Genomic DNA, 12,608 nt, shown 5'->3' with positions numbered 1-12,608 from the left:
CTCCCTTCACAGATAGTGACAATTGGCAGTTTTTACCCCAGAGCAGGGGTCACACTTTCCTTTATTTTTTGCATATCTCGTAATTTTTGTAAAAAAATTAGAAAGTTTAGATAATGTATTTTAGCAACTATAGATGCTGATTTATCTCCCTGAATTTGTTATTGATTTCATTTATATGAAATAATTATAAAATGTCCTTCTTTGACCCTAAAAACAACTTTTGTCTTAAGGTTAATTTTGTCTGATGTTAGCATAGTTACTCCAGCTCTTTTGTTGTTGTTGTTACCGTTTGTGTGGTCTTCATCCATCTTTTTTCTTTCAATCTATCTGGGTCTTTCAATCTAATGTGACAGCAGTAAGCTCTTGTAGACAGCATACAGTCGACTCACATTTAAAAAATCCACTTAGCCCATATCTGCCCTTTAATTGGTATGTTTATTCCATTTACAGTTTATGTAAATACTAAGAAGGTAGTATTTATATCTGACATTTTTCTATTTGTTTTTTTTTCCTTTAACTGTCTCTTTCCCTGGTCTCTCTGTTAAGGCATCTGTCTTTGCTGATATGACATACAACCTTCAGGCTTCATTAATTCCCAGCTGATTGCTCTATTTAAGTCCTAAGTTTTTAAGAATAGTTTTAGGTTCACAGCAAAATTGAGAGGAAGGTAAAGAGGTTTGCCATATACTCCAACCCCTACACATGCATAGCTTCTCCCATTATTAACTTCCTCCCTCACAGTGGTACAGTTGTTACGATTTATGAATCTAAATTGATGCATTATAGTCATCCAGAGTCCATAGTTTATATTAGTGCTCATTCTTGGTTCTTGGTGTCATACATCCTGCGGGTTTGGACAAAGGTGTAATGACGTGTATCCATCATTGTGGCATTGTACAGAGTAGTTCTTCTGCCCTAAAATTCCTCTATGCTCCATTTGTTCGTCCCTTCTTCTCCCCCAGCCCCTGGAAATCATTGTTCTTCTTCCTGTCTCCATAGTTTTGAATTTTCCAGAATGTCTTATAGTTGGAATAGTACAATATGTGGTCTTTTCACATTGGCCTCTTTCATTTAGAGTAATATGCATTTAACTTTCCTTCTTGTCTTTTCATGGCTTCACAGCTCATTTCTTTTTAGCTCTGAATAACATTCCATTGTCTGGATGTACCACACTTTATTTATTCACCCAGCATGATTTAAGGACATATTGGTTGCTTCCAAGTTTTGGCAATTTTAAATAAAGCTGCAATGAACATCTATGTGCAACTTTTTATGTGGACATAAATCTTCCAATCCTTTGGGATTTCCTTTGGGAAATATGAAGGAGTGTGGCCAGATGATACGTGCACCACCTAGAGCACTCCCAAGTTGCTGAAGTCCTCAGCATATATTCCAGGAGCTTATGGAATCAATTGGGACTATTCTTGTGTGTCTTTACTACCCAATACCTAGCACCTCCTCATGTAATTGTGGGTATGAGAGTAATCATGATTCTTTGAGGAGAACTATATGATGTTTATCTTCTTGGCTATTTTATTTATACATCATGTTTGATTTCCTTAATTTTTTTTTCTGTATATCTTCTTCATAGTTTATTTTACTCTCCCTAATTGCCTCCTAATATATTTTTCTTTTCTCCATACCAACCTAGGCAATTAGGGGAACCAAACTGAGCATATTGATTCAGTTACCTTGACACTGGGCAAGGCTATTTTGTCTCACTTCTCCTTCTATTCATTGTTACACTGCAGTATCCTATTGATAAGTATCAGGCAGTTTCAGCATGTGAGCACTAACGGGGACAATTTATCCAGCTGCTTCCTTTAGGGCCTGTATCCAATAGTGCAGGTACATGTAGCATTGGTTTTATTCATATTGGTAAGTCAGAATACAATTTTGTAAAATTTCTTCCTGTTGATTTAAAAAAAGTTCTGGAAACTATGGGATATAATATGTTTTCAATGAGAACAAAACAAAGAATTTTCATTTGTGACTGAAACTAATGTCAACAAAACCAACCCAACAAAGTTGCTGCTTTCTAACAAAGAAAATTCCGAAACAAATATTGTTGTGGGCATTAATTGAAAGAGGCAATTTTTGTACAGAAGCCAACAGGAAAGATTTCTGACTACAACTATGGGATGCATTCTTGCCTCAGTTTCCAACCTCCATGTTTTTATTTGGGTCCTCAGCAGAATATGTTAATCTGTCGTAGTTACTTATATCTTCTTGAAAATCAAGAGGGGCTGGGCACGGTGGCTCACACCTGTAATCCCAGCACTTTGGGAGGCTGAGGCAGGTGGATCATGAGGCCAGGAGTTAGAGACCAGCCTGGCCAATATGGTGAAACCCTGTCTCTACTAAAAATATAAAAATTAGCCAGGCGTGGTGGCTCACACCTGTAATCCCAGCTACTCGGGAGGCTGAGGCAGGAGAATCGCTTGAACCTGGGAGGTGGAGGTTTCAGCGAGTCGAGATCGTGCCACTGCACTCCAGCCTAGGTGACAGAGTGAGACTCTGTCTAAAAAAAAAAAAAAATCAAGAGGGAGCTGAGCTTACTATTATTGCATTAACTTTGCTTGTCCTATAACATTGTATGAATTGTGGTTTTCGAAGATGTTCAATGATTCTCCAACTTGAGTAGTCTAAACTGTGGGGAGTTGAGGAACAGTGGAATCTTCATGTGGTGTAACCTTAAGGAAGCCAGTTCAGATGCTTGCCTTCCCCAGACTTCCCCGAGGGGCAGCCTAACACTCCTTCTGAAAAGCGTTAGACTTTTTGACCTAAAAGGGACAATCAACTGGGCAAGATACTCTGACCGTCCTTTTTGAAGTAGGAAACGCCCTATTACGAGCTGTTTTAAGACCTGGATGCTTTCAACTCTGTTACTTTATCCTCAGATGTTCCTGTTCATTTTGCTCCCACTCATCCGTATGTAACAGGTCCTCACCTTGCTTCTCCTCTCTATGAGCAGTCTGACCATCATCATCAAGCTTGACCAGACCTCACTGCATGTGGATCCAGCCTCTGGCCTAATGGGGAGATGGATAAGTTGGAAGCTTTCTCATGTGCCATGAATACCACAGGACCGTGAGAACACTACAGTGGGCGTGCTCAGAGGAGATCTGTGCACCAGTCCAGGAAGGACTCTTCCAACTCAGGCCAACAGGTTGTAGTTCCCATAATGTTTATGAGCACAGGCTTTCACATCAGATGGATCCATGTTCAGAGCTCAGCTTTGCCACTTCCTGTCCTAAACTTTTAGACAAATTACTCAATACCTCTGAGCCTCAATTTTCTTATCTTTAGAATAGTCTATTAATATTAATCATGCTGCTTGTGAGAACCAAGATCATATTGAAGTACTGAGCTCCATGTAGAGTTCCTAGTTGGCGTTCAAAAAATGCTGTAGCCTATTATTATTAATTATTTTAGTAATAATTTGATTCAAAAGCTTAATTCAACCTTTTCTTGTTCAAACTATTCACTGTTAGCCCAGAAGGGAGTAAGGTTTGTATACAGAGGTCGTAGGCAAGCTACTGGGGCCCCACAGATCTCACACACCCAGCCCCCCGACCCCAAGCAGCCATTCCCTACAGAGTGGCCTGCCTTCATCTTCACGCCCTGGGCTTTCATCTCTTGTTTTACATCTGCTATCTAAAACCTACCTAAGACCTCTTCCAGATTTTGAGGGCTTCCTGGCCCTTTTCCTGCCATTTTTGGACCCGAGTTCTCCAGCATAAATTTTGGGTCGAATCCTTCTTCTGTCATGTTGCAGTGGCTCTGAAACAGGCCCCACTCTGAAGCACATACAGTAGGTCAGGTGTGTTCTCTTTTTTGGAAAACAGTTGGAGACGTTTGGGTCTATTAATCTATTTTGCACTGACTGTTGTTACTGAGGTCAGATTGTCTTCTAGAAAATTTGGTCAAACCATAGAGTAGTTGGTACAATGAAAACTGTAGACACCTTGTCTCCTGAAATTCAAGATCAATTTTGAGTATTTCTAAATTTGGATAATGGAACATGTTTCCATAGATTTAGAAGGGCTTCAAAGTTAGTTAATAAATAACCTCTGTTAAGGAATGTTATTTGACTTGTCCTTTTGTCTTATAGGGATTTGAAATGTTAAGTGGCCTTTAAATTCATGTTTAAAAATTTCTAGATGATTCTTGGACATAGGGAGTACATAACATCAATATAAAAATGTTTACCCTTAGAAGAAGAAAATTTAGAATGAAACTGTTAGGCAGGAAATGTCTTTTTTTCTTTCCAATTTGCATTTTGGGTTCGAGGGTACATGTGCATCTTTGTTACATGGGTAAACTGCACGTCATGGGGGCTTGGCTTACAGATTATTTCATCACTCAGGTAATAAGCATAGGACCTGATATGTAGTTTTTTGATCTTTACCCTCTTCCCACCTTCCACCCTCAAGTGAACTCCAGTGTCTATGGTTCCCTTCTTTGTGTCCATGTGTTCTCAATGTGTACTCAATGTTTAGCTCCTGCTTACAATGAAAACATGCGGTATTTGGTTTTCTGTTCCTGTGTTAGTTTGCTAAGGACAGTGGTTTCCAGCTGCATCCGTGTTGCTGCAAAGGACATGATTTCATTCTTTTTTATGGCTGCATAGTATTCCGTGATATATATCACATTTTCTTTATTCAGTCCACTGTTGATGGGCATTTAGGTTGGTTCCGTGTTTTTGCTATTGTGAATAGTGCTGCGATGAACATATGCATGCACTTGTCTTTGTGATAGAATGATTTATATTCCTTTGGGTACATATACAGTAATGAGATTGGTGGGTTGAATGTTATTCTTTGAGGATCTCCAAACTGCTTTCCACATTGGCTGAACTGACTTATACTCTAATCAGCAGTGTCTAAATGTCCTCTTTTCTCTGCAACCTCACCAACATCTATGATGTTTTCACTTTTTAATAATAACCATTCTGACTGGCATGAGGTGGTATCTCATTTTGGTTTTGATTTGCAACATGATTAGCCATGGTGAGCATTTGTTCATATGCTTGTTGGCCACGTGTATGTCTTCTTTTGAGAAATGTCTATTCATGTCTTTTGCCCATACTTTAACAGGGCTGTTTGTTTTTTGCTTGTAAATTTGTTTAAGTCTCTTATAGATGCTGAATATTAGACCTTTGTCAGATACATACTTTGCAAACATTTTCTCCCATTCCATTGGTTGTCTGTTCACTGAGGTGACAGTTTCTTTTGTTATGTAGAAGCTCCTTAGTTTAATGAGGCCCCATTTGTCAACTTTTGTTTTTGTTGTAATTGCTTTTGGGGTCTTTGTCGTGAAATCTTTGCCAGGGTCTGTGTCCAAAATGGTACTTCCTAGGTTTTCTTCTAGGGTTTTTATAGTTTTAGGTTTTAAATTAAAATCTTTAATCCATCTTGAGTTGATTTTTGTATGTAATGAAAGGAAGGGGTCTGGTTTCAATCTTCTGCATATGGCTAGCCAGTTATCTCAACACCATTTATTGAATGGGGAGTCCTCTCTCCATTGTTTGTTTTTGTGGATTTTGTCAAAGATCTGATAGTTGTGGGTGTGTGGCTTTATTTCTGGGTCCTCTATTCTGTTCCGTTGGTCCATGTGTCTGTTTTTGTACCACTACCATGCTGTTTTGGTTAATTGTAGTCATGTAGTATAGTTTGAAGCTTGGGTGATGTGATGCCTCCAACTTTGTTCTTTTTGCTTTAAACTTCCTAGGCTATTTGGGCTCTTTTTTTGGTTCCATATATATTTTGCAACAGTTTTTTTTTTTCTAATTCTGTGAAGAATATCATTGGTAGTATGATATGAATAGCATTGAATCTATAGATTGCTTTGGGCGTATGGCCATTTTAACAATATTGATTCTTCTTATCCATGAGCATGGGAGGTTTTTCCATTTGTTTGTGTCATCAGTGATTTCTTTCAGCAGTGGTTTGTAATTCTTGTTGTACAGCTCTTTTGCCTCCCTGGTTAGCTATATTTCTAGGCATTGTATTTTTTTGTAGAGCTGTTGTAAATGGGATTACATTCTTGATTTGTCTCTCAGCTTGAATGTTTTTGGTGTTTAAAATTGCTACTGATTTTCAGCCATTGATTTTGTATCCTGAAATTTTGCTGGAGTTATTTATCAACTAAAGTAGCTTTTGGGCTGAGACTATGGGGTTTTCTAGGTATAAAACCATATTGTCTGTGAAAAGATAGTATGACTTCCTGTCTTCCTATTTGGATGTCTTTTGTTTCTTACTCTTGCCTGATTGCTCTGGCTAGGACTTCCAGTACTATGTTGAATAGGTGTGGTGAGAAAGGGCATCCTTATCTTGTTCCAGTTCTCAAAGGGAATGGTTCCAACTTTTGCCCATTCAGTATGAAGTTGGCTGTGGGTTTGTCATAGATAGCTCTTATTATTTTAAGGTATACTCCTTTGATGCCTAGGTAGGGATGTTGAATTTTATCAAAAGCTTTTTCTGCGTCTATGGTGATGATCGTGTGGGTTTTGTTTTTAATTCTGTTTATGTGGTGAATCACATTTATTGATTTACATATGTTGCACCAAACTTGCATCTAAGAGATATCTAAGAGATAGAGCCTAATCATAGTGGATTAGCTTTTTGATGAGCTACTGGATTCAGTTTGCTAGTATTTTATTGAAGATTTTTTACATCTATGTTCATCAGGGATATTGGCCTGAAATTTTCTTCTTCTTCTTCTTTTTTTTTTTTTTGGTGTTGTGTCTCTGCTAGGTTTGGTATCAGAAGAGGAGGGACTCTTCTCTAATTCATTCTATGGGGCCATCTCATAGAATGGTACCAGCTCATCTTTAGAAAATGTCTTCCTCTGACCTGATGGGCACATTAAATACAGTATTTTTCATGGCAGTGTTGGCCCCACTTTCTTTCAGGTTGTAGCAGTCTCTTCTTATAACAAGGATTTAGCAGCATAAGGGAAATCTCTATTCAGTATTCCTATAGACAGAACCAACATATATGAGCTCACAATCTAAAATTGCAAAACACATGGAGAAATAGTTTATCATGAATGAGACCAAGCAAGACATTTTTGGATCATAATAATTTGAGAATGATGGTTAACATTTTTTTCACTGTGATGCAGAATTTATTAATTCAGTCAATTTTTGTTTGATATATTTTGAAGAAAGGTTATTTGTTATGTACAAATGCAGAATTGTTCTATTTTTCTGAGAATTGGAAATTTTATCACTGGATAAGTTACCTTTTAAAAAATCTGTAATAATGCTTTTAATCTGTTAAATTGTATTTTTACTGATGTTAATCTAGAGCTACGTATCAATTCCATCATTAATATATGCATAGCATCTCTGTTCCCAATCTTTTACTTTCAAATTGTCTGTGTTTTTGTATTTTAGGTGTGTCTTAAAAATAGCATATGGGGGTGGGTGCAGTGGCTCACACTGTAATCCCAGCACTCGGGAGGCTGACATGGGAGGATCGCTTGAGGTCAGGAGTTTGAGACCAGCTTGGTCAACGTAGTAAGACCCCATCTCTAAACAAACAAACAAAAGCATACTGTTGGATTTTGTTTGTCATCCAAAATGACAATCTCTTCCTTTTAACTCCTGAGTAGAATCAATTTTTCTTCTTTATGACAATATGATATATTATATATTATATTTATGTATCATTTTTGGCTTTTTACTTGCCCATAGTTTCAATGCTATCTCCTCTTTTTTTTTTCTTTGAGACGGAATCTCACTTTGTTGCCCAGGCTGGAGTGCAGTGGTGCCATCTTGGCTCACTGAACCTCCGCCTCCCGGGTTCACGCCATTCTCCTGCCTCAGCCTCCCAAGTAGCTGGGACTACAGGCGCCGCCACCACGCCCAGCTAATTTTTTGGTATTTTTAGTAGAGACGGGGTTTCACTGTGTTTGCCAGGATGGTCTTGATCTCCTTACCTCATGATCCGCCCACCTCGGCCTCCCAAAGTGCTGGGATTACAGGCATGAGCCACCGTGCCTGGCCTCCCCGATTCTTTTTTATAACTATATAGTACCCCATTTTGTGACTGTGCCGTAGTTTATTCAACGTTCCTTCTACATAGAGGCATTTAGGTTGTCTCCAGTCTTTTGTAATTACAAACAACACAACAGTGAATGTTTTTGTATTATTGGAGGTGTACCTTCAGGGTATATTTCTAGAAGTCAGATCACAGAGTCAAAGGGAAGTGCATGTTTTATTCTTTATTGCCAGATTTCCCTCTGCAGGAGTTGTGCTGGGTTACACTCCCACTGGCGTTACGTGAGCATGGCCATTTTCCTAGTCTGCCTAACAGAATGTGACATCATAAATTTTCATTTTGTCAGTTTTATGAAAATAGTATCTCAGTGCTGTTTTCAGTTGCATTTCCTTAATGATAAGTGAATTTGAACATTTTTTCAGGTTTGAAGGTCAATTTTGAATCCTTTTTGGTTAATCGTGCATTCATGTCAATTTCCTGTTTTTCGATTGCATCTTTGTTTCACAGTGTTCAAGGGTTCTTCATTTATTAGGGATATTAGCTCTTTGTGGTATGGACTGCAATTTTTTACTCCTAGTTAGTTGTTTTGTGACTTTTTATAGTATATGTTTGTTTATTTTGGTCGTGTAATTTTAAAACACTTTTATGTAGACAAATTTACTAGTTATGTCTCTGGATTTTCAGTTTTATATAGAAAGGCTAAATAGAAAATCACCCATTACTTATATGCTATCTTATTTTACATTTAAATCTCTAATACATTTGCATTTTTCTTGCATATAGTGTGAAATGTGGAATCTAATTTTATTTTATGTTTCCAAATGACTACCTGCTTGTCCCAGCACCATTTATTAAACAGGACACTTGTACTCCAGTGATTTGAGATGTCAATTTTATCCTGTATTAACTTTTCACATGTCCTTGGTCCTATTTCTGAACTTCTATTATATTGCATGTCTATTTGTCTGTTAACAGACCAGCATCAAATTGTTTGAGGCTTTATAATGTGTTTTAGTGTTTGGTAGGGCTAGTTGTGTCCCCTTTTTAGTTTTTCTTTTTCAGTGCTTTTTGGGATATTCTTACTATTTCTTTTTTCTTATGAACATTAGTATCAACTTGTCTAACTCAGTTATGAAATAGCTTCCTGACATTTTTGATCAAGATGGCATTGAATTCATACATAAATGTGGGAATAGCTGTCGTCTATATATTGTTAATTAATTTAATCTGAGAACAGGATGTGTCTTTGTATTTGATAAAGTCTACTTCGGTGTCTTTCAGGAATGTTTTAAAATTGCGTTGTATAAATTTCGCACATTTTTTGTTAAATGTATTATAAAAGATGTAATCTTTGCTGATATTTTGCATGTGGTTTTCTTTGCTGGTAAGTTATCTGCTGTTTATTTTTGTGTGTATACAGAGGCCATTGGTTTTCGTAGGTTAATTTATCCTTAGTTGATAGCCCCGTTTAATATTAAATAGTAGCAGAAATAAAGGGTAAACACAGCAGGCCTATGACTGCCATCCTTAGAAAGGTCTGCTTGCCAGGTTAGTCCTTGGCTGGCATCTGGGAACTCAAATTTCAGAAGCATTCCCACCATTATCTAACTGATAAGGACAGTTTACTGTACTGCTTATACAAACAATTTGATTTATGCTAAACACCCGTTTTCTTTCTGGGAGTCTGGAATTTCGGTATATGTTAGGCAGAGGGTGTGTATGTGATCAGAAACACCCGTTTTCTTTCTGGGAGTCTGGAGTTTCAGTGTATGTTAGGCAGAGGGTGTGTATGTGATCAGACCCCAGTAAAAACCTGAGTCTCTAATGGGCTTCTCTGGACAGGAACATCACACACACGTTGCTACGTTTTCATTGCTGGGGAAAGATCATGCACTCTGTGAGCCTCCCGTGGGAGGAAGAGCAAGAAGGAAGCCTCACATGGATCCGTACTCATGCGGACTCTACCTTTGTCTTTGCCCCTTATGATCTGGCTGTGTGTCCTTACTTCACGGCCGTAATGAATGGTAGTGTCAGGTGTGCAACCGCATGCTGATGCGCAGAATTCCTCTAGAACATCTCCAAGTGTCAGGATGGTCTTGGAGACTCTGACACACTGATGATAGTGGAAACGCCTTTAGTATTTCCCTATTCAGTATGATACTGGCTTTAGGATTAGGTGTATATACCTAACATAAAACTTTTTATCACATTAACAAAGTATCCACCAATTCCTACTTTCTTGAGTGTTTTAAGCATGAATGGGTATTGAAATTTGACAAAGATTTTTTTCCCCCAGTATTTATGGAGGTCATCATATTATTTTTCTCTTAGATCTATTAATAGAGTGTACAGTACTAATGAATTTCCTAATATTGAACCAACCTTGAATTCTGGAATGAATTTTCTTTTCAATGGTTTATTATTTTCTTAATGTGGTCTTTTTGCTAATATTTCATTTTCTATTTGGCATTGATATTTATTAGTAATTCATTATATTCATGAGTAATGCTTTTCTGTAGTACTCTTTTTTTTTTTTAAACTAGTCTTTACCTGGTTTAGGTATCATTGTCACACTTGCTTCATAAAAGGAGTTAGGAAAATTTACCTTCTTTTCAGTAATCTGAAATAATGTATAGATCATTGTGACTATCTGATTTTTGAGGCGTTGGTACAATTCCCCTGTGAGACTATCTTGCCCTGGTTCTTTTTTGGGAGTGGGCTAGTTATTTCTTCAATAACTTTTTATTTCTTTGGAAATAGGTCTGTTTAAGCTTTCTAAATCAGATGGGGTCAGTATTGGCAATCTGTATTTCTCTAGGGAACTGTCCACTTCACCTAGGGTTTAACATTTATTTTCACAGAAGCTTCCAAATTAGTCATGTATGATTTAAATTTTACTTCTCTTTCAATGGTTATTTCCGTGTTGTTCTTTCTTACTTTGAATATTTGTGCTTTCTCTCCCTTTTCCCCTTAATCAAGTTAGATTGTGGTTTGTCCATCTTGTTAATTTTTTTCAAAACAACAACCAGGAGTTGGTTTGTTAATTAATATACTGTTTTTATATTCTCTATGTCATTAATTTCTGCTTTAACTTCATTATTTCCCTGCTTTATTTGGTGGACTTTATTTTTTTCTAGTTTTTAGAATTGGAAATTTAATCTTTTCTTCAGTGTTGTTATTAAATGTGTTTAATGCAATGATTTTCCTCTGATTACTGCTTTAAATGTATCCCTTAAATTTTGATACGTAGTGTTTTCATCATTTTTAAAAAATTGTAATTTCTGTTTCTATTTCTTACAAGAATTGTTTCAATAGAACATTTTTAACTTTCCTGGTAGAAGGACCTTTCTGTTTTTTTGTTTTTCTTAGTGATTTTCTGGCTTGGTTGCATTGGCAGCAAAGAGGTTTTTGTATTTCAGAATATTTCTGCTTTACGGAAGTTACTGGTTGCTATGGCTTTGATATTTGTCCCCTTCAAACCTTATGTGGAAATTTGATCCCAGGGTTGGAGGTGGGGCCTGGTGGGAGGTGCCTGGGTCGTGGTGGGGGACCCCTTCGGAATGGCATGGTGCCATCTTGGTGGTAATGAGTTCTCACTCTGTTAGTCCCTGTAAGAGCTGGTTGTTAAAAGACCTGGCGCCTTCCACTCTCTTGCTTCCTCTTTTGCTGCGTGATCTCAGCACCCTGGGTCCCCTTTGCCTTCCCCAACAAGTGGGAGCAGCCTGAGGCCCTCACCAGAAGCTGAGTGGATGCTGGAGTTGGCCTCTACTTTCAGAGGCTGCAGAACCATGAGCCAAATAAACTGTTCTTTGTAAGTTGGCTGGATTGGAATCCTTTGTCACCTTTTTTTTTTTTTTTTTTTTTGACTGACTTATTTTTTAAAATCCTGCTCCGTTGTCATTTTGTTTATATGTTGATTTTGGAAGACCTGATGTCAGTCTGATTGTTTTGCCTGTGGCCTTGATGATTTTTATCTTCTTCCTTCAAATCTTATAGTTTTACTAGAACATGTAACAGAGATTTTAGTTTTAAATATTAGCTTCACTCTACTATTCTGTTTTTTTTTCCCTTAGGGAATCCAATAAACAAATGTTATTCCTTCATTGCCTGGGTTCCATTTCCACTACTATCTCTGCCCTTTTAATTTATCTGTTTGCTTATTCATTTTTATTCTCTCACTTGCTTCGATATCTTTATTTAGTGACCCTTGTGATATTTTCATTTTTGTCTATTGTCTTTTGGGCATCTTTTAATTTATTTCTCGTTTCTTTTGTAAAGTGATTTCTCTGAGTACATAATAGTTGTTGCATATTTATGGGGGACTTGGGATGTTTTGATACAATAATACAATGTGTAACGATGAAATCAGGGTAATTAGGATATCCATAACCGGAAACATTTGTTGTTACTTGTTTTGGGAGCATTACAAGTCCTTTCTTCCAGTTATTTAAAAATATACAATAAGTTATTGTTAATTATGGTTGCCCTATAGTGCTATCAAACACTAGAACTTACTACTTCTAACTAACCCTACTTTTTGTACCCGTTAAACAGCCCCTTATTTCTGAGGAAACTTGGTTACGTCATCCTTGAGTTCAG

The 12,608-nt window shown here is 37.3% G+C and overlaps 1 protein-coding gene across 9 annotated transcripts in view; it reads left to right on the top strand.

The window, feature by feature from the left end:
* LOC105497437 (OCA2 melanosomal transmembrane protein) overlaps positions 1-12,608 on the top strand; it is a 387,654-nt gene that overhangs the window by 182,152 nt on the left and 192,894 nt on the right. The window contains exon 20 of one of the 9 annotated variants that reach the window (XM_071067310.1): positions 2,975-3,904. The exons of the other annotated variants lie outside the window; for them this stretch is intronic. Coding sequence (XP_070923411.1) covers positions 2,975-2,998 — 24 coding nt within the window. The 3' untranslated portion in view covers positions 2,999-3,904. Of the gene's footprint in view, positions 1-2,974; positions 3,905-12,608 lie in introns of those variants that run through there. 9 annotated transcript variants of the gene reach the window in all.

Source organism: Macaca nemestrina, chromosome 7 (genome assembly GCF_043159975.1).
Source record: "Macaca nemestrina isolate mMacNem1 chromosome 7, mMacNem.hap1, whole genome shotgun sequence".
NCBI lineage: Eukaryota > Metazoa > Chordata > Mammalia > Primates > Cercopithecidae > Macaca > Macaca nemestrina.
This window is presented reverse-complemented; position numbering and strand designations above follow the sequence as displayed.